We start from the raw sequence: 23124 nt of genomic DNA, 5'->3' as shown, positions 1-23124 counted from the left end.
AGTACACTCCTGATGCTAGCCATGTGTTGGAACCTGAATCGGTTCAGTTAAGGGAAGATTTGACGCTTCTAGTGGCTCCAGTCAGAATTGATGATACTAATATCAAACGGTTGCGTGGAAAAGAGGCTTCATTAGTCAAAGTGGCTTGGAGTCGAGGCGGTGTTGAGGAACACACTTGGGAACTTGAGTCGGAGATGCGAACGGATTATCCGCATTTATTCTCAGGTAATTACATTTGAATTTTGTGGGCAAAATTCCCAATTAAATGGGTAGAATGTAAAACCCGATTAATTAACGGCTAATTAAACCATAAATGAGAATTTATTTTTGAAAGCCTAAAATGTGAATTTTATGGCTAAATGTGATAGAGGAGATTGAGACGAGAATTTTGGTACCAATTTTATAGAATTCGGACCAAGATTGGACCGAACAGGCCAAACCGGGCCAACCGGACCCAAAGTGGGCCCTTGGCCCAACATAACTAAACCAAAACCCTAGTTTTCAGCATTCTCTCTCCTCACTAAACACACTCACATGCTGAAATTCGAGGCACAAGAGGGAAGAACACTCTCTCAAGTTCTCTCCCTTGCTTGATCTTCAAACCACCATAACTTTTGATCTAGAGCTCCGATTGCCGCTCCGTTTACGGTCACGCGTTCACCGCGGAGAGCTCTACAAAACTCATACAATTAATCTTGAGGTAAGCAACGTTTTGCTCTTCGAAATTCCAGCCTTGTTTTCGAGTTTTATGAGCAAAAATGTTGAGATTTTGGGCTCTTTGATGTTATAGGACCCAACTCTCTTGAAGGAGAAGGTTAATCTTGTCTCCTTGGACCTTGGGTGTGGTAAGATTCTCAACCCTAGTGTAATTTTGTTGTTCTATGATGTTTGGGTTTTGAGATGTTGTGTATGGGTATGATGATTGTGGCTTAGGTTGTGTATATGTGAATATTGGAGCTTGATTGGTGATTTTGAAAAGCTTAAAAAAGGGATTTGGTGGTGAAAAATCTATTCTTGGAGGTTTTAAGGCCTTGAGAGCTTGTGGATAAATGGTTTGGAAGTACTCCGGTTGAGCTTGGGAAATCGGCTAATGTATGGTTTCGGTTTCCCGTATCTAATATGTAATGTGGTAGGAAATACTTAGGCTAGAGGCCCTAAGATAGGCATTGAATGGTTGATGTTGTTGAATGATTGAGATATATGATGTGGTCATATATGTGATGATGATTATTGATGCCTTGGTGGTATGATGTATGAGAAATATGCATGTTGTGATATATGCTTGATGATTGGTTATGGTTGAATTGTGGGTTGAACCATGTTGATGGTGAGTATGATATTGATTGTGTACAATGATGATTTATTGGAATTGGTGTTGTTGAAAATTGGCATGAGGAAGAGTATGTGATATGTCAATGTGTTTGGATTTGAGCCACTTGGGTGAAGTGGGTTAAAATGATGGGATAGTGATTTTGGTAAATTGTGGTAAAGTGTCAATGTGTGAGTTGAGGAGGCTTGATGTTGAATTTGATATATTTTGATTGATTTCAAAGAAAATGGATGAAATTGGCATGTTTTGATTGATTTTGAAAAGAGTTGAAAATGTCTTGTTTTGAAAATGGCACTTTGTGGTTTTGTATGAAAAATATAGTTTTTTGGCATACTTTGACGGGACATAACTTGGACTACGGATCTCTATGTTGTGCCAAATCTGTTTAGAAATGAAATTGGATCCAGGATGTCCGTGCCGTTCGAAGAACGGGTGAAAAACGATTTAAAATGAGGAAGTTATGTCCGTCGGAAGATTGGGGGTTGAATTAGTGAATTCTGCAGTTTTAACTTAGAAAATTTTTAGCAGAATGACCCCTTGCGCGTGGGCGCACTTGGCGCGTACGCGCCGTTCTTCCGGAAAGCGCCATCCACGCGTGCGCGTGATGTGCGCGGGCGCGCCGATTGTGCTGCACCCAATGCCCAGCCATTTTCCAGAGAGTTATGCCAGAACCGTGCTAGTTTTGTGCCTGGGGCACGAGAGCACCCACGCGTACGCGTGGCTGACGCGTGCGCGTCGTTTGGCTATTTTTCAATCCACGCGTTAGCGTGCATGACGCTTACGCGTCGATGAGTTTTTGAGGCCATCCACGCGTGAGCGTGGAGTGCGCGTACGCGTGGCCCCGTTTTCATCCCAAAGTTGATTTTTGAGTTTTAAAAGCCAAATCTCATACTTCTAAGCCTCTGATCTCACCACTTATGTCTTAAATCATTATGATATGCCTAGCTATTAGAAAAGGAGCTAGGGGATGTGGTAACTTGCGAGTGAAGCAAGGAAAAAGTGAATGATCAATGAGGATCAAAGATAATTATGTGAGAGGCGGAGGATGGTGGTGGAAGTGCTTGTTATGCCATGGGCCGAAAGGCTGTAATTGTTAATGAAACGGCTGGTTATGGATTTAACCGTGAGCCGGGTGGCTGGTTATGGATTTAACCGTGAGCCGGATGGCTGAATTATTGCCATGTTACGGCGGAGCCATGATTATGGCTATGTATAAATGCATATATATGCTGTTGAATGAATTGTGAATGTTGCACTTCCATTATCGGAGATGAGAGTTTCCCTAGGAGAAAGCAGTGGCTAGCCACCACGTGCTCCAAGTCGAGACTTGAAGCTCTTTTGACCCTATGTCGTCAGGGTGGCCGGGCACTGTGAAATTCCCGGACGAGCTCACCCCCATAAATATTCACCAGTGAGGGTGATGGATATGGATCATGATTATGATCAAGTTTATAATGAGTATGACTCAAGTTGGGGAGACACGACAGAGGGACAGTCCAATGGTTAACTGCCAGGACTTGTCGGGTTGGCTCTATAACCGACAGATGATATCATCGGCCACTAGGGACAGGCATTCATCATATGCATACTATATGAATTGTTTGAGATTGCCTATTTGACTGCATATTATTTGCTAATTGTCTAAATGCCTTAATTGTTCCTATTTGTATATTTCTTGTTTGATATAACTGTGTTTGCTACATTATACTCCTGCTGGTGGTTGGGGTGTTTGAAGGAATTGGAAAGGGAAGTATTATTTAGACTGAAGAACCTTTAGTCATATGCCCTTTTATGGTTTAGCTGGTTTATAAGCTTGATATTATCTGGAGGAAGTTCTAGGATTACCTTCGGCTTTCCTCTATTATTATGTATTATATATGTGGAAGCTGTTACCATGCTGGGGACCTCTGGTTTTCACCCATGCGGATTTTGTGGTTTTCAGATGCAGGACATGAGGTTTCCCGCTGAGGCATGCTAGGGACTTCTAGATTTGCGAAGATCCTTTGTTCTCGGGACTATGTTTTGGTTTATATGTTTTGCTTAGATACTTTTATCTCCATTAAATAATACAACTGTGATGACTCCTCTTATGGGAGATTTTGGAGAATAGGTTTTGTGTATTTGTGTCCCTTTGAGTTTCCTTTGGGGTTTTCCTTATTTTATCATATGTATATATTGCTATGCTCGGACCGGTTATCTTTGCAACCGGATTTTGAGTCTTGATATTCCTGTTTTTGACACTCCTTTGTATATTTATAATCTCGCGTTGGTTATCCTTGTTCGTTACATTATCAATCAGAGTGTTGCGCTTTCGAGTTGCGATTTTTGTTTACCCCCTTTTCTACAAAGGCTCCTAGTTATAATCAATCATTCATACTACTATACGTACTAAATTTTTATTTTAGAGGTCGTAATACCTTGCCATCTCTGAATTATGACTTAAGCATAAGACTCTGTATGGTAGGGTGTTACATAAAGCGATGAAATTGGAGCAAAATTAATAGAACAACAATCAAACAAATTAAATTGGGACAAAAGGATGAAATTAAAACAACAGGATAAGGAGAAGAACGAACCACTGAGAAGGAAGAGGGTGCGATTGAATAGTGCACAACAATATAAGGGAGAAGGACGATAATGACAACGTCGACAACATCAAAACAAATGGGCAGCCACATGACTCCACGACAACACGGATGTGCACGGCAGAGGGAAAAATAACGGTTTTGCACCTTTTGAGTTTCTTTTCAGATCAACAAAATGCTATTTGCGGCGGTTAGGATATCAAACCGTCACTATGTTGATCGATTTATAACGGAACTAAAAAATGCTAACAGAACCGACAGTATCCTATCAATTCGCGGTGATTCAAAAAATGGCCGCTAATTTTTTGCCACAATTTTCAGTGTGTTATAGTGATTTTATTTATTAGATTTTTACATAGTACTATTTCAAAATCAAATGTTGATGATTTAATTTTTAAAAGTCATATTAGATTATTATTGTTGATGTTTTTATTTTTTTGGACTTCTGTTGTCTATGATGAATATCCCCAACTCAATTTACTCATGGAAATGTTAAGTGTAAAATAAAAATTTATTTTCTATTAGAAGGAATTGCATAATGAGTTTTAATAATTTAAATGTAATGTATCTAAAAATATTTTTTTTCTATCGATGATAATTATTTGGACAACTTAATAATGGATTTTTTAAATTTAGATGAGTTAATTCGTGAATTTTTTACTTTGTATTGTAATTTTTTATAATTATTCTTAAAATAATATATAAAGTTTTAGATAAAAAAAATTGTTTATTTATGTGTTTATGTAAAATCCGAGAAATTAGTAAATAATTAGCCAATAAATTAATTATTAATCAAGATAATTAGAAATGTAATTTTTATGGTTTAATATAATAGAAAAAATTAAAATAAGAATTTCGACACTAATTTCAAATAATTTGGTCTAAAATTAAACCAAACGAGCCAAATTAGACGAACCGGGTCCGAATTGGACCCAAGGTCCAACCACTCATCTAAACAAAATGAATTTAGATAATCTCTCTCCCCATTCATGCATGATGCGTTGAAACACATGAGGGAAGGGTAAAAGAGAACAAACCCTTGGTACTTAATTCAAATTCCAATAACTTTTGATTCGGAGTTCTGATTGTCACACCGTTTGGGTCACGCGACTGCAGCGTCAAGCTCTACAAAATCCACTGGTCAATTTGGTAAGGAATCCACATTTTTCTTTTCAATTTTCTTTTCCCCAATTTCGAAACCGATATGAAATTATGTTGAATTTTGCATGATTTTGGTGTTTAGGTTCGAGTTAACTTGTGGGTATTGTCGGGTTTAGCTTGTTTGAGCTGTGGGTCATGTAAGAACCCTCCAACCTTTTGTGAGATGTTGATTTAGTGAATTCTATATTGATTATAGTGATAATTATGATGTTAGATTGAAATTGATTATCGGTTAGTGTTAATTTGAGAAATTGGAAGCTAAAGAATTAGCTTTGGAGGCTGGATATTGTTGGTGAGGGGACTGGAGTTGTGGAGCTTGTGGTTCAGAAACGCTTGAGGTGTTCCGGGTTATCGAAAAATCGGCCAAGGTATGGTTTTGGTTTCTCATATGTAATATGTAATGTCTTGTGAAAAGTTAGGTTAGATGACTTAAGATATGTTGAATTTTATGTTTGGTGCATGTTTGGTGGCTTTAGTAAAGCTATGTGTGTTATGATGGTATGTGGATAAATGGGAGTGTTGTTGAATGTTATGAATGTGGAGAAAGGTTGATGAGTGAACATGTTGAATGAATAATATAATGATGATATGCTAAAGTTTTAACTTGAGACTAGATTAATTTGTTTAGTTCTTGGAGTTGAAAACTAAGGTATATGTATGTTAATAAGTAATGGGATAATTGACAAGAGTTGGGATTGATTTCAATTTGTTTGAGGTTGGTTTGGAAACTTGAAAGGTTGATTTAAGTTAAAAATGTGGTAAATGAGAGGTTTGAAGTTTTGGATGAAAACTTGATTTTTAACAAATTTTGGCGAGCCTAACTTGGCTTTCGAACTCTCAAATTATTTCAAACTTGTTTCAAATGAAAATTGGGTCCTTAAAGTTTACACCGTTTGAAGAACGAATGAAAAATGATTTAAAACAAAAAATGTATGCGCGTCGAAAGTTTGGGATTTAAATTGCAATTCTGCAGCTTTTCAGACTTAAGTAAACAAATTTGACAAAACGTACGCCCATGCATACACGTGACGCGGGATTCTTGCGTACGCATACCATCCATTTGCATATGGTAGCTACTACCTGGTTTGCATACGTACGCGAGATGGGGCATGCGTACGCATCTTGGTCCAAGCACGTATCCACGCGTACGCGCACCCCTTGTTTTAGCAAAAATTGATCTTGTGTTTTAAAGCTCAAATTCAAACCTCTAATCTTCTATTTTCATTCCTTTAACCCTAGATATTGTTAGTAAACCTAGTAATAGGATGAAGTTAGGAAATTAAGGAAACTTGGAGATGAAGTAAAGGTTGAAAATGATGAGAGTTTGGATGACTGTGTGTGACCGGAACGGTCGAGATGTGTGTATGGCCGGAATAGTCGAGAGGGCAAGATTTGGGTGCGATCTCGCTTGCTCGTTAACTTGAAAAATGTATTCGGATGGCAAGTTGAGGATGGAAGTTTCCTCTCTTGTCATGATGAGGGTGTGGGAAAAGTAGAAAGACACTCTCTTTCGTATTATTTTCCCCACATTCTTCTCTGGTTGCAAGGTGGAAAGACACGCTCCTTCGATGTGGAAAGGCACTCTCCTTTGTTTATCCTCTAGGAGAAGATAGAAAGGCACGCTCCTTCGATGTGGAAAAGCACTCTCCTTCGTTTATGATCCTCCTGGAGATGCGCAACCTAGAGACAAATGTCTGGGTTAGCTACCAGAAGTGTCGAGTTCTGGCAAAGTAACCGACGCGTGAGTTCACAGCCAATAGGAAAGGCATGCATCATGTTGCATTTGTTTGGATGTGCATAATTGTTTTGGTTTGCCTATCTGATAAATTCTGTTTAACTGATAAATGTGATAGTTGCTGTAACTGTTCTTTAAATGTGTTTGCCTTGTATTTACTTGTGTTTGTGATTGTCTTTCTGTTTTGAGTACCTTGGTGGTGGACAGGTGACAATGTTGATTTGATTTGAGATGGACCAAAGATTGGGTTGAGTTTAATTGGGCTAGAGACCAAACTGGTTTGATTTGGGCCATAAACCGTGACTGATTGGGTCAGTGGTAAGGGTTAAAGTTTCATGAGACAGTGAGGAGATTGTAATTTGAGAGATTAAGTTAGGATTGAGTTAGAACCTTAAAAACCTTAGATATCTACCCCTGCTTATGGTTACTATTTTAATTCCTTAAGAATTATAATCTGGATGTTGGCGTTCTAGTAGGATTGCCTCTGGCTTTCCCCATACCTTATTTATTATATATGTGGGCACCTTAACCATACTGAGAACTCCCGGTTCTCATCCTATACAATATTGTTGTTTTTCAGATGCAGGTTGAGAAGCACCACACTGTATTCTGGAGACTCGGTTGAAGCGAATAACTTTTGGAGACTCAGTGTTGTACAATATGAGATTCTCCACTTTGTATTCTATATTTGTCCCTCTTAGAGGTTGCCTCGGAGAAATAGGTTATCAGTTTTCTGTATTGGCTTACTCTTTGGTTTATTTGTATATATGTATATATATGCTCTGGCTGGTTTAAACTTCGCGAGTCGAGTCAGGAGCTTTGTTATATGTATCTTTGAAAATCTTCTAGTATGTATATATATCTCTGTTGTTTTACTCTTATCCTATCCAGTTTGCGTTTATCGTCCATATGAGCGTTACGACTTTTGTTTTTAACTTTTTTTCATAGGCTTCTAGTTAAAATTTCTTTCAACTATTATTATATATATATATTTTTTATTTTTAGATGTCGTAATACCTTATCATCTCAACTTTATGATTTAAGCATAAAACTCTATGTGGTAGAGTGTTACAGTTTAAATATGAGATGTAATAATATAGTCATAAATTTAAATTTGTTAGGAGATAATTGATGATAACGAGTAGTTGGATAAATTAAAAAAACTGTCCAATTTCACCAACACAAATTAAATATTATAATGATTTATTTTGAGGCTTTAATGCTTGCTTTTTTGTAACCTTTGTCCGAGGAAGTTGCCTATCTCATGTTTTCGCTTGATTCCTATATTAAATATTAATTTATTGTCTTTAGGTTTTATTAAGATTAAGATTTATATATTTAAAAACCTAAAATAAATTGATAATTTTTTATAAATATATTTATTTTGTATTTAATAGGATATGTTAAGTGTTATGTGTTATATTAGTTAACATTGTATATTAATAATTGTTAGAAATTATTAATTAAATGATCGAAGAACAAAAATAATTTATTTATAATTTTTGAATGACTAATTTAATTAATAAATGTTTTTAAAAATAAATTTAAAAAATAACTCATCTTTTAGAGACTAATTTAATTGTTAACCAATTTTATAATCGTTTATGCTGAGAAATCACCTGAATAAAAATTTAGAAAAAATAGATTGCAGATACAAAATTATCATAATACTTCTATTTTAAATTTGTCATTCTTTGTGGTAAGACCGTAAAAGTGTACTTGTAAAGACTTCAATATTCAATTTAGTGTGAATTGTGAAAAGCACTAAATTATAGACTATACACAAATACATATATTTGGACTATTGCATATGTCATACATTTATAATGTTAAGCTCACATTCTTATATATGAAATTTCATAATTATGAGTTGAATCTCAAGTTTAATTGATTTTAGGATAATGAGTTGCTATTTTTTTTAATGTGATTTTGAGATTACGAGTTGTCTCTAAATTTATTTGATTTTAAAGTAGTGAGTTGTTCATTTTTTTTATATCTTAACTCTAATTTACTTACGTCTATATATAATTAATATTGTATTTTTCCTTACGAGAAAAATGACTGTTACAATGCAAGTTATCAAATTAAAAAAACTCAAATTACTAAGGAGTAAATTATTGTGATAAGTATGATGGATGTCTATTTAATATGGACAGTTCATGGTTTTAATTTATAATTTTTCAATGTTAAAGATTCATGTTATCAAAAGAAAATAAATTTAGTGATAGTCGAAAAAGATCACCATTTATGTATATAAATAAAGGAAGTATCAATATAAAACAACACACAATACAAATACAAAAATATTTTTCCGTTTCTTTCTCTTTTCTTATGCAACAATATATAATAGGTGACTTTTATGGTGGCTTTTCTCTTATGGTGACTAAGGTAACTAAATTTGATCAACTAATGTAATGCTGGCATGTGACATGTTTAATACAAATGGAAAGTAGGTTTTGACATGGTTGATCATGATAAATTGGCTAATAAAAATAATGAAAAAAGATAAAATTTTTGGATATTAATTAAGAGTAATAAACAACTAACTAAATCATCCCAGAAAAAATGTAATAAATTGAAAAAAATAAAAAATAGAAAGATTGGTTCACAAGGTTCTACAACATCCAAAAATCATTAAAAGTAGGTTGAAAGCCTTCCATATTTTTTCACCGCAAAAGTCACAGTTTTCTCAACTTGTTTCTCGTATCTAATAAGCTAACAGAACTTGCAATTTGGCAACTGAGTTCATTTTGAACATTCGCTGCATCTACAAATGCACCGTTTTTCACAAATATCCTCACTGCTTTTTTTTTTTTATCATTGTCTTCGTGAAAACATGCCCAAATAAAAATCTGGATTTGATGAGAACACGTCCCTTCTTTCTAATCAATCTGCCAAAGACGCTGATGAGCTGTCACTGTTCTTTCGGACACTTCTAACTGCCATTTCTTCCAGTGGCTCCAAGTCCCAAGATACGGTGTTTCGAATTTCAGTAAAAGAGCATACACATTCATTTTTTACTGGTATGGTGCTCCACCATGGTGATGCTTCCTATCCAGTGAAACATCAAGACTTTTATTTAAAAAAGAAACAAAAATTATTTTGCGAATGCAAAATTACATAAATTACCTTCCCAACAAACTTATTGGAGTTACTGTGTTTATCTTTAATTGCATATTCCTCAGCGACGTCATTTTGCTCATTCCTAGAGAATCCTTTGAGCTAGATGTTATGATGTTATTAGTGGTCAAAGCATGACCACCATTAATATCCAGACATCAGAAAACTCACCTATATAATATTAATATATGAATTATCTCTATTACATTGAGATAATAATATTAGTAAAAATTAATAGTAAATTTTTTTTTATATTTTTTTTATTTTATATTTATCTCTTCTTTTTTATTTATTTATTCTACAACAAAAAATTAATAATAAATTTTATTTATATTTTTTTATTTTATATTTATTTTCTCTTATTTATTTATTTATTCTACAACATAAATATCTTTTTCGATACTTGATCATTTACTAAAAAGACAAAACACTCTTATATAATTAAAAAATTTTAATCAGTCTCCTACATACAATTTCAATAATTGGTCTAAATGTTCTCTTTAAACAGTAAATTAATTATGTATCAGGAGCTATTTAGTTCAGGAACATAGAGCATTTAGACTAATTATATAGGTGATTAGAGACTGTCATGACTTTTCGAATTAGAGACATTTTATTTTTTAAACAAATAATCAAAAATAAAAAAGTCATTTACTCCATTATTAAATATTAAGTTGAATGAAAAAAATGTTATTCTCTTTTCAATATTTAACATGTAATATTTTTTTGAAATATGAGACAATTCTGAGACATTAAACTAGATTTTTGAGACTTTAGATATATTTGACCCTTATTTATTAAATATAAAGAATAAATAATTAATCTAGAATAATAACATTTACTAATATATATTTTAAAATTTGACTACATATTTATATAAAAAAAGTTTAATTAAATAATTTTAATTTTTAACACAAAAGAGTATTGTCATTTATATTATTGATTTTTTTGGTGGATTTAAAAATAGTTAACATAGTTTCTAAATTCAATCCCATTTGCACATAGCAATCATAGAGGCTACCTGTATGCTTAGCAGGTTAAGATACACTAGAGATATACATAAACGAAGTTCAGACGACGTGCTCAAGTGTACACAATTCAGTTTGATACAAATTATATAAATTTCAGTTTGATCGTTTTAGACTCTTAGTTTTTTAATTGTTGTCCCCCCTCCTTTTTTTTTTAAATTATTTTATATCTAGTATGTTTTTCTTTTAAGCCTCTATAAAACTACATAGTTCTAGCTGTGAGAAGTTCTCCAGCTAATCTACTCAAAATACCAAAATGAATTAGTAATGAAAACAAAATCATTTTATATATGTACATAACAAGTTTTAGATATAGTATTCATTCATATCTATTCGTATTAGATTTGTTGATATTTAGGTTATTAATAAGAATTTGATTTTACTATTAAGTTGAAGTCCTGTGGAAAATAGAAATTTTTTAGTTTTTTTTTTTTTTTATTGCACGTGATTACTTGAGTAATTACTAATTAGACGTTAACTTCTGTGAGAAATGCTGTTAATGTTTTCTTTTTAACCGAAAGGAAATGGACTTGAAAAAGACGAGAGATCCTACGTGTACATAGATCAAAGCAAAACCATGGTCACATAGACACGTATAACCCGTCTCTCTACTCTCCACACTCTTTTTCCAGTCCTTTCCACTAACGATATTTTTGTTTTTTCCATTATTACCGGCCCAAAAATAATTTATCTTCACCTAAGACGAGATCTCCTCTTTTTCTCGTCTCGTCAGTCATAGACAATTCCAATTCCACCCTCTTTCACCCATCTCGCCCCGATTTATTTCTGTCAGAACCCGTTTTTCCATTTCCACGAAGTTCTCTCTCATCTCTCTCTTTCTCTCTCCTTTGAAAGAGAGGGTCCAAGTCTTCTCTTTTCTCTAACTCTTCCCAAGATCTCTCACCGATTTGGATCCTTAACTATTCTCTATCTCTACTATTCGCTCTTCCACACTCCGTCGCCGGAACTCAATCGCCGATCGCAGATCCGTGTCTTCTACTTCTCGATCTGAGGCACCATGGCGGCTGCAAACGCTCCGATCACCATGAAAGAAGCCCTAACCGTGAGTTATCCTTTGAACTTCGCGAGCTTCATTTTTTTAAGCTCACTTAGCTCAATTCACACTTGTAGTTCTCGAATTTGAAATCAGAATACTTGGTTTCGTTATAATTATCCATGTTTTTACTGTTATACTGAGCACAATTTCGGATTTCAAGTTAAATGCTATGCGAGTCCAGTTTACTTGCTTCCTTACTCTGAATTCGAGCAGATCCGTGTTCTATTTTGCCGTTTCGTTTTAAAATTCTGTTATTTTTGTGTGTGACTGGAGAGCGAGGAGCTTGAATCGTTGCTTTGTTAACGGTGAATTCGTTCGACTATTTAGTGAACCGAGTGATGTGATTCGGTTTGTGATCTGGCTTTTGTGGTTTGCAGTTGCCTAGCATCGGCATCAATCCGCAGTTCATCAATTTCACGCACGTGACGATGGAGTCAGATAAGTATATATGCGTTCGAGAGACGGCACCGCAGAACAGCGTGGTTATCGTTGATATGAACATGCCAAATCAACCTTTGAGGAGGCCTATCACTGCTGATTCTGCTCTTATGAATCCAAATTCTAGAATCCTTGCGTTGAAAGGTAGGTTATTGTCTCTTGTAGTCTTCACCTAAATTTGAGATTTTGCCTTGAAATGCTACTTATATTCAATGCGCATTTGGTTAGCTTATTTTTCTTTCAAATTAAACTAAGCTATTGTTTCTTGGAAAAGGAATGCAATTACCATTTATGCTCTTAGGGAACCAAAAGATAAAAAATCGTGCACCTATGTTCTTATTAGATGAGGAATTAGTTTAGAAAGATGATGTGCGAGTTGGACTATAACTTCTGAAAGATGTTTTGAGAGTTCGACTATTTCTTAATGATCCCTGAACTTTACATGTTAGATATTTTTCCTCGGTGCATTTGCTTCTGTTAAATCGTTAATCATTCTCAATTTACGCCATATCAATTAGATTTAGTGGTCCTTTAAATTTACCATGTTGACAAACGGGTGACTGGGTTTCCAGTTTAAAAAGAAAATAAGCAATTAACTGATACTATTATGCACTGTGTGTACACACACAAAAAACACGTAGGAAAAAAAAAATGTTCATAGTGCGTCCAATCCTTGGGTAATCTTCCAATCTTGTGTTTGATTATGTCATGTGCTTTTGCGTTTTCGCTTCAGCTACAGACACAGACACAAACACAAAGAAATATTTTTTTAGGGGTAGTATTCAAATTTTTATTTGATTACATCATGTGCTTTTGTTGGCGCTTCAACTATTTTACTTTTGGAGTTATCTTCACTGACAAGCTACACAATTCCTTTTGAAGCCCAACTGCAAGGGACTACCCAGGATCACCTACAGATATTTAATATTGAAATGAAAGCAAAGGTGAAATCATATCAGATGCCAGAGCAGGTAACTATTATTTACATGTACGTTTGTATATTTTGTAACGTAACGGGTTCAGAGGATCATTATATTAATATTCATGAATATCCTTATCTCATGTAGGTTGTCTTTTGGAAATGGATTACACCCAAGTTGTTGGGTCTTGTGACACAGACCTCTGTATACCACTGGTCAATTGAAGGTGAGATAACAGTAATATGGTTAACCTTAATACTTTGGCCCTTCTATATTTCCCATGTATGCATATTCTCACTCATTGTGCTTGTAGCTTGTTTGAAAGTTATTGACTAGCATGTTTTATGGGATAGAATTAGACGCCTAGTATCTAGTTGGTGTAAAAATCATGATCTTTATAGGGAAGTTCCCTCATGTTCAGAGATTGGAAGGCTATGCTTTTAGATAAATATTTTGTTTTATGTTTTTGCTTTTGTATTTTGTTTTATCCTGCTCCTCAGCTTAATGAAATTGTTTTTTATCAAAAAATAAAAATAAAAATAAATGTAACTTGCAGGTGAATCTGAGCCTGTAAAGATGTTTGAGAGAACTGCCAATTTGGCCAACAACCAGATAATTAATTACCGATGCGATCCTACAGAAAAATGGTTGGTCTTGATTGGCATTGCTCCTGGTTCACCGGAGGTATATTTCCGATGCCTACTATATTAGATTATTAGGTCAGGTGGAATACATTTCAACTATGCCATAGTTTTTTTTAGCTCATATTTTCTTGTCTTTATATGTATTGTTGCTGGGATTATCCGTCTATAGTTGTACCTCAATTATTATCTTGTTACGGTGATGTTTATAAGCCTGATCTACTTTATTTGTGCTTGCTGTTGTTTTATCATAGAGGCCACAATTGGTGAAGGGAAACATGCAACTTTACTCCGTGGATCAGCAGCGTAGTCAGGCTCTTGAAGCTCATGCTGCATCCTTTGCTCAATTTAAGGTGAGATTTGATATGATTATGCGCTTCTGCACTTATTTATTGATCACCTGAATAATTGCATACTTTGACTGCTATGTGTTGGATGAAATTTAATTTTTTTTTTTGGACAGGTTCCTGGAAATGATAATCCTTCAGTTTTGATATCTTTTGCCTCAAAGACACTCAATGCTGGTCAAATTATATCGAAGTTGCATGTTATTGAGCTGGGTGCACAGCCAGGTCTGCATATTTTTGCCTCTCACACCTGTCTCCTATGTATTTATTCTATGGCAACACGGGTGTTACACAAACGTGTCTTGTAGTACCAAGTTACTTGTCCTCTCCTGATTTTTCAAATTTAAATCCCAGTGATACTGATAATGATGAACATTTGTAGCCGTGATGGGTAATGACTTAAAGAGGCAGTAATTTTTTGACAATTCATGAGGACATGTGGTAAACTTGCATTTGGTAGTTGATGCCATAAATCCATAAGCTGTATGTTGAAATCGGTCAGGGCTCCCGAGGATGAATAGGATATTTTAAAATTGAACTTTTTGTATCATTGTATTAGCTGTGATTAAATTTTCCTCTGGAGTCTAACCTGTTAATCTATCAAATTTGTTTCCAGGGAAGCCATCATTTACCAAGAAACAGGCAGATCTTTTCTTCCCACCGGATTTTGCTGATGACTTTCCAGTTGCAATGCAGGTATTAAAGCAGTTGTTGTGTGTCGGTCATTTTATAAACAATGCAGATATTTGATTTTGAGCTTTTTTTTTTTGTTTGGCAGATATCCCACAAATACAATTTGATTTATGTGATTACCAAACTTGGGCTACTATTTGTGTATGATTTGGAGACAGCAACTGCTGTGTATAGAAACAGAATTAGTCCAGATCCAATATTTTTGACAGCAGAAGCTACGTCACTGGGAGGCTTTTATGCCATCAACAGGAGAGGCCAGGTGTTATTGGCTACTGTCAATGAACAAACCATTGTGAATTTTGTCAGCGGCCAGGTAGGTTTCTGATTATCATCTAACATGTAGACTGTGAAATATAATCACACTTTAACAAATTTCATCTGGCTATTATTACAGTTAAACAATTTGGAGCTTGCGGTTAATCTTGCCAAAAGAGGAAATCTTCCTGGGGCTGAGAAGCTGGTATGTCATTCTTTTGTAGAACTCAACTTCAGTAAAAATATTTCTAACTTTGGGTTGTTGCCAATGCAGATGCTGAGAATTTGAATGTGTTGCCTGTTAATTTTCTGTGTTTCATATAGTTCCCAAATGTTAACGTTCTCTGTTGAAACTATAGGTAGTGGAACGATTTCATGAACTCTTTGCCCAAACAAAGTATAAAGAAGCAGCTGAGCTTGCTGCTGAATCTCCGCAAGGAATCCTTCGTACGCCAGATACAGTTGCCAAATTTCAGGTTTGTTGTTAAGTTGTGTCTATAGTTTTTCTGCTGCATCATTTGCAGTGAGTATAATCTTTCATTGTTTTCCAGGAACTGTTATTTTTGCAACTGTCCTTTTGGTTGGTCTATTAGATTGTGATTTTTAAGAAGTATTCACTATATGTTTCAGAGTGTTCCTGTGCAAGCTGGGCAAACTCCTCCACTGTTGCAGTATTTTGGAACACTTCTAACGAGGGGGAAGTTGAATGCCTTTGAGTCGTTAGAATTGTCTCGGCTGGTTGTGAACCAGAACAAGAAAAATCTTTTGGAGAATTGGTTGGCAGAGGACAAGCTTGAGTGCAGTGAGGAGCTAGGAGATCTTGTTAAGGTTGGGTTGCTTTAGAAAATTTGAAGAAATTAAAAATATTGTTATATAAATTTTATGCTTTTGCACCCTCCCCTCTTCTTTCTCATTGTCTGCCTGATGTAGTAGTCCTTCTCTTTTGATTGCGTCAAATGGTGTACTTATAATGATATTCACAAGTCTTTTTCCTTCTAGACTGTGGACAACGATCTTGCTTTAAAAATATATATCAAAGCCAGAGCAACTCCAAAAGTTGTTGCCGCATTTGCTGAGAGGAGGGAGTTCGATAAAATTCTGATTTACTCCAAGCAGGTGCCTGTTTACTTATCAAAGAATATTTGATTCCCAATAATTTAATTTTATTATTTCATGTGGATGTTTTACTTACCTATATAGCTAGTATAACGTCCATGCCTTTTCATTTTACTTTAAGAATTTGAGCTTAAAAAGTTTGCACTGCCTTTTTGTTGTGATAGGTTGGGTACACTCCTGACTACCTCTTCCTTCTTCAAACAATCCTCCGGACAGATCCTCAGGTATGAAGAACCTCTGCAGTTGTTTATATTGTAGTTTATTAATTTAGAGTTTAAACTAACTATTGGGTAGCAAGTAGTAGTTCACTTAATAAACATGTTCTCTGCATTAGTTGAGAGTGTCTGCTTAAATTTTTCTGTTTATAGAAATTCAATAAGTTCATTTTGTTTTGCAGGGTGCTGTTAATTTTGCATTAATGATGTCTCAAATGGAAGGGGGTTCCCCAGTTGATTACAACACTATAACTGATCTGTTTCTTCAGGTTTGGTTTCCGCTATGATCAAGCAATTTTGATGAATAGCTATTTGATATCCTAGCTTTTACTACTGAGCTTTTGTGAAAATTATTGTCATTTTCATTTTGGCGGTTCCTTGATCTTTTCAGAGAAACCTGATCCGTGAGGCAACAGCTTTTCTCCTAGATGTTTTAAAGCCCAATCTACCGGAGCATGCATTCCTTCAGACAAAGGTGTTGCCTTTAGTTTCACATTCATTAATTTGAATTTGGCGAGTGTTTTTTCCCCCTCCCTGCAGTGAAACAAACTCTTTTGTGAATTGTTTTTCAGGTGTTAGAGATAAATCTGGTGACTTTCCCCAATGTTGCTGATGCAATTTTGGCTAATGGCATGTTCAGCCATTATGACCGTCCTCGTATTGCCCAACTATGTGAAAAGGCTGGTCTTTACGTGCGAGCTTTGCAAGTAATGAATTTCCATGTGCATTTTTCTAAATTGAAACTTAGAAGTCATACCTATGATTCATGATTCATTACATTATTTTCGGTGCAGCATTACACAGAGTTGCCTGATATAAAGCGTGTGATTGTGAATACACATGCAATTGAACCTCAGGTTTGTAGTCATTTTGCATGGGTTCTCTCATCTCTGTGTGTGTGTTATTTTCAGCACCATAAGCTTTTTGCCTCCTACTTATTCACTATGTGGTTATTACAGTCACTTGTCGAGTTTTTTGGTACTCTGTCACGAGAATGGGCACTGGAGTGCATGAAAGACCTATTGCTGGCCAATCTTAGAGGCAACTTGCAGATAATTGTGCAGGTACAGAAGTACCAGCGTCTTGTATAATTTATAGCTTACTGAATATAATTTGATAACTAAGCTTGCTTGTGTCTGACTGTCTGTTCAGGTTGCTAAAGAATATTGTGAGCAATTGGGTGTTGACAGCTGCATAAAACTTTTTGAGCAGTTTAAGTCTTATGAAGGACTGTACTTCTTCCTTGGATCATATTTGAGCTCCAGGTAGGACTCTTGTTTTATGACAGGATACGATGACATGCTTGGTCCATGTAGTTGATGTCACTTGGTAGGAATTAGGAAATGGCTTAGTTGTTGGATATAACTAGCCTTAGTATGATGTCAGTTTACTCCTTCTGTCCTTGAGGTATTTCCATTGTAGTTCTGCTAATGTATGTATGTGAATAATATGGAACAGTGAGGATCCTGAGATTCACTTCAAGTACATTGAGGCCGCAGCAAAAACTGGTCAAATCAAAGAAGTTGAGCGCGTGACAAGAGAATCAAATTTCTATGATGCTGAGAAAACAAAGAACTTTCTGATGGAGGCTAAACTTCCAGATGCACGGCCTTTAATCAATGTCTGTGATCGTTTTGGATTCGTTCCAGATCTTACACACTATCTATACACAAACAACATGCTTCGCTACATTGAAGGTTATGTTCAGAAGGTATCATCACAATATTCTGTCTTATAAGTTATGCCCTCTCTCTGTCTATTCATAACTTTTTGGCCTTGTTTTTTAGGTGAACCCAGGGAACGCTCCTTTAGTGGTTGGGCAGCTTCTTGATGATGAGTGTCCAGAAGATTTTATAAAAGGCTTGATTCTTTCTGTTCGCTCACTACTGCCAGTGGAGCCCCTTGTGGATGAATGTGAGAAGAGGTGTGGTGTCTGTCTCCAATCATGTTTTCTTGCTTTGCATTCACATTTCTGATTCTTATGCTGGGTTTATTTATTTTTTATGGTATGCAGGAATCGTCTTCGCTTGCTCACACAGTTCCTAGAGCATCTTGTAAGTGAGGGAAGCCAGGATGTTCATGTCCACAATGCTTTGGGTAAAATTATCATCGATAGCAACAACAACCCAGAACATTTTCTCACGACCAACCCATACTATGATTCACGAGTAGTGGGCAAGTATTGTGAGAAGCGTGACCCCACCTTGGCTGTTGTAGCCTATCGACGGGGACAATGTGATGATGAACTTATTAATGTTACAAACAAAAATTCTTTGTTCAAACTCCAAGCGAGGTTTGTGGTATATATTTGGTATTTCTTCCACAAAATTATTGTTTTGGATTCATTACTTACATGCTTGTATGGTGATGACAGATATGTTGTTGAGAGAATGGATGGTGATCTGTGGGCTAAAGTTCTTAGCCCTGATAATGAGTACAGAAGGCAACTTATTGATCAGGTTGTATCTACTGCTTTACCCGAAAGCAAGAGCCCTGAACAAGTTTCTGCTGCTGTTAAGGCCTTCATGACAGCTGATCTTCCGCATGAATTGATTGAACTTCTTGAAAAGATTGTGCTTCAGAATTCTGCATTCAGTGGGAATTTTAATTTGCAGAATCTTCTTATATTGACAGCAATTAAGGCTGATCCATCCAGAGTAATGGATTATGTCAATAGACTGGATAATTTTGACGGGCCTGCAGTTGGAGAAATGGCTGTTGAAGCTCAGTTATATGAGGAAGCATTTGCTATTTTCAAGAAGTTCAACCTGAATGTTCAAGCAGTTGATGTCTTGCTAGATAATATTCACAGCATTGATAGAGCTGTGGAGTTTGCGTTCAGAGTTGAAGAAGATGCTGTTTGGAGTCAGGTAGCCAAGGCTCAACTCCGGGAAGGGCTAGTAAGTGATGCAATTGAGTCATTTATACGCGCAGATGATGCTACACAATTTTTGGATGTTATCCGTGCTGCTGAAGATGCCAATGTGTACCATGACTTGGTTAAATACTTGCTGATGGTAAGGCAGAAAGCAAAAGAACCCAAGGTGGACAGTGAGCTCATTTATGCATATGCAAAGATTGATAGGCTTAGTGACATTGAGGAGTTCATTCTCATGCCAAATGTTGCTAATCTTCAAAATGTTGGTGATCGACTGTTTGATGAAGCATTGTATGAGGCTGCAAAAATCATATTTGCCTTTATATCTAACTGGGCCAAGTTGGCTGTTACACTAGTAAAACTGCAACAGTTCCAAGGTGCTGTTGATGCAGCAAGGAAAGCAAACAGCGCAAAAACATGGAAGGAAGTTTGCTTTGCTTGTGTTGATGCGGAGGAATTTCGCCTGGCCCAGATATGTGGTCTCAACATTATTGTTCAGGTACAGTGATTAGTTTTTTCTCTCTCTCTCTCTCTCTCTCTCTCTCTCTTTTTTGAATTTGTTATTTAAATGCATTGTATACTGATGTGGGAAGGTTGTTCTTTTTACGATGCAATCTGATTTCAGTTTAGAGTTTTTGAATGATCTGGCCTTTAGAATAAAAAGTTGAACCAAGGCCTTGAGGTCTTTGTGGTTATCGTAAGAGCTTGATGTTGGTATACTGGTAATGAACTTATGGAATTTCCAATGCTTATCATGTCATTCTATATTGTTAATTTTGTAGGTGGATGACTTGGAGGAGGTCAGTGAATATTACCAAAATAGAGGTTGCTTCAATGAGCTCATATCTCTCATGGAGAGTGGTTTAGGGTTAGAACGGGCACATATGGGTATCTTCACTGAGTTGGGAGTTCTGTATGCTAGATACCGCCCTGAGAAACTTATGGAGCATATCAAACTATTCTCAACTCGTCTCAATATTCCAAAACTCATTAGAGCATGTGACGAACAACAGCACTGGAAAGAATTAACCTATTTGTACATCCAATATGATGAGTTTGATAATGCTGCAACTACCATCATGAACCATTCACCTGAAGCGTGGGACCACATGCAATTCAAAGATGTTATTGTGAAAGTTGCTAATGTGGAATTATATTACAAGGCTGTCCATTTCTATCTGCAAGAACATCCAGATCTTATTAATGATGTTCTGAATGTCCTAGCACTTCGTGTGGACCATGCACGTGTTGTTGACATCATGCGAAAGGTATCTTTGATAGTAGCTGAATGATTTAGTAGTCTTGCTTCATCACTTGCTCGGTATATAATACTAATGTGTTGTATTATTTTCCCTGTGATGTACCATAGGCCGGTCATTTGCGTCTTGTGAAGCCATACATGGTTGCTGTTCAAAGCAATAATGTATCAGCTGTTAACGAAGCCTTGAATGAAATATATGTTGAGGAGGAAGACTATGATAGATTGCGCGAGTCCATTGATTTGCATGATAACTTCGACCAAATAGGCCTTGCGCAAAAGGTAGGCTACATTTGTTAATTACTACTGCTCAGTTTCAATTACAGAAACCTAATAGTTTATTATTATTATTACTATATGCTGCAGATTGAAAAGCATGAGCTTCTTGAGATGCGGCGTGTTGCTGCATATATCTACAAGAAGGCAGGTAGGTGGAAACAGTCTATTGCCTTGTCAAAGAAGGATAACCTCTATAAGGATGCCATGGAGACAGCCTCACAATCTGGTGATCGTGAACTTGCGGAGGAGTTGCTTGTTTATTTCATTGATCAGGTACCAGGTTCAGTTTCCGATTGCATAGATGATTTATTTTCTCTCATTATCCTTTTATTCTCTGCTAATGCACTGCGTAATGGCACAAGGCACTAGATCTTATGGAAATGTTACTATATGTCCATTCTTTTTACAATTTACATTGGTAATTGCATATTAGCGGTACGACTTGTAGCATGTGCAATTTTAAGTCAAGCAGAATAATTGTTGACACCTGGTTTTGATAATAATTTCTTAGTCAAGGTTATAGTTACTCCTCCTTCTGACATCCTTTTCTGTCTTGCTGTCAAAAACTTTTGATTGAAGAATTGTTATTTAATATTTCTTGGCATGGCCCATTTGAATGCTAATATAGTGATATTCCAATCTTTTATGTTATACGATTGAGTCTTCTAACTTTTCTTTCTCAAACTTGTGCAGGGAAAGAAGGAATGCTTTGCCTCGTGTCTCTTCGTTTGCTATGATTTAATACGGGCTGACATTGTTCTTGAACTGGCTTGGATGCACAATATGATTGATTTTGCCTTCCCATATCTCTTGCAGGTATGCATTTTCTGTTCCGTTGAGTAGTATCACTTGTAATTAGATTCACATGTATTTTATTCTCTTACAATATGTTGATAATAGGCTACAAAACTTTACATACTAATTAGTGCTCCTTCCCCCTCCCTGACATCTCAGGGAGTTATGGTGGTATAGTGGATTTGACCGCCTTTGCAAGGTCTTTGGTAGTCTATAGATAGTCTTGAACAGTTACTTTGATATTGCACTTTGCGGGTAAATGAGGAAATAATAGAAACTTCTATGCATGCCAGTGATGTTTTGTGGTTGTCTTACACTTGTTCTATCAATTCTTTGATTGGTTATCACATTTTTTTATTATTATTTCTGTCATATAGTACTACTCTCTCACCGGATCTCCTTTGCTTTTGTAGTTTATCCGTGAATATACTGGCAAGGTTGATGAGCTGGTGAAGGACAAAATTGAAGCGCAGAATGAAGTGAAGGTTAAAGAGCAAGAGGAAAAGGATGTTGTTGCACAACAGGTAATTGGTTTGGTTGTTTTCTGTTAATATAATTTTTGCCGTGGCTTTGTTGAGTACTTGTGACTTCCATGGAAGCAAAGTTTTCAAAATTGTTTCCTTCTTTTGTCAAAAATGCTGCCTTATCCTTGACTCTCAATACGGCCCTTGGGTTACTTATTCTGGGATATGATTTCTGTTGCAGAACATGTATGCTCAATTGTTGCCACTTGCTTTGCCCGCACCACCAATGCCTGGAATGGGAGGAGGTATGGGAGGAGGCTATGGTCCTCCTCCTCCCCCTCCTCAAATGGGTGGACTAGGGATGCCACCAATGCCTCCTTTTGGCATGCCACCCATGGGTAGCAGTTATTGACAGGTATCAAACCATGTCGTGTTTAGTGTGAACTAGGTCCTCATGGAGAGTAATTTAGCAGCTTCGGCGGTCGCATAGAATTTCTTCTGGGATTTTGGTGCAGTATTCTTTCCTTGCTTAGCGTGGTGGTTTAGGTTCAATTTATAAAATAATTTCAGGTTTCTGGTGGTGGTTCGTGTCATAATAGTCTTTCTAGTTTCTTTTTGTTTGTAGATGCGGCATTTTTTGGGCTTCTGGCCCTAGCTAGCTGATGAAATTCTGTATAATACCATTTTATTGTATTAAATGAACTCGTCCAATGTTTAATACCAAAATTTACCGACTCTGAATCCCATCATGATGTGCACATGTCCTGAACCCTCAATTAAGTCGATTCTTCCATTCTGGTGTAACCTCT

At 36.1% G+C, this 23124-nt stretch overlaps 1 protein-coding gene across 1 annotated transcript; it reads left to right on the top strand.

The window, feature by feature from the left end:
- The first annotated feature begins 11637 nt into the window (after window positions 1-11637).
- LOC112702363 (clathrin heavy chain 1) lies at window positions 11638-23061 on the top strand. The gene is made up of 30 exons (XM_025753359.3): window positions 11638-12022; window positions 12394-12598; window positions 13337-13425; window positions 13522-13600; window positions 13931-14058; window positions 14270-14368; window positions 14479-14587; window positions 14979-15058; window positions 15141-15368; window positions 15450-15515; window positions 15670-15786; window positions 15941-16138; window positions 16310-16426; window positions 16591-16650; window positions 16824-16910; window positions 17033-17116; window positions 17214-17348; window positions 17436-17498; window positions 17601-17705; window positions 17794-17906; window positions 18100-18352; window positions 18429-18565; window positions 18656-18934; window positions 19016-20018; window positions 20302-20787; window positions 20889-21059; window positions 21144-21329; window positions 21750-21872; window positions 22265-22375; window positions 22557-23061. Exons 1-30 carry the CDS (start codon window positions 11978-11980, stop codon window positions 22725-22727), a joined length of 5127 nt encoding a protein of 1708 aa, XP_025609144.1. The 5' UTR covers window positions 11638-11977; the 3' UTR covers window positions 22728-23061.
- Window positions 23062-23124: the final 63 nt, after the last annotated feature.

The sequence above is a fragment of the Arachis hypogaea genome, chromosome 7 (assembly GCF_003086295.3).
Source record: "Arachis hypogaea cultivar Tifrunner chromosome 7, arahy.Tifrunner.gnm2.J5K5, whole genome shotgun sequence".
NCBI lineage: Eukaryota > Viridiplantae > Streptophyta > Magnoliopsida > Fabales > Fabaceae > Arachis > Arachis hypogaea.
This window is presented reverse-complemented; position numbering and strand designations above follow the sequence as displayed.

Bases quoted from the DNA above. Each gene is read 5' to 3' on its own strand.
- LOC112702363 (XM_025753359.3), top strand. From the start codon at position 11,978: ATGGCGGCTGCAAACGCTCCGATCACCATGAAAGAAGCCCTAACC. The intron at 17,117-17,213 runs GTGTTGCCTTTA...ATTGTTTTTCAG, and splicing joins ATGCATTCCTTCAGACAAAG to GTGTTAGAGATAAATCTGGT. The intron at 18,935-19,015 runs GTTTGTGGTATA...TGGTGATGACAG, and splicing joins TTGTTCAAACTCCAAGCGAG to ATATGTTGTTGAGAGAATGG.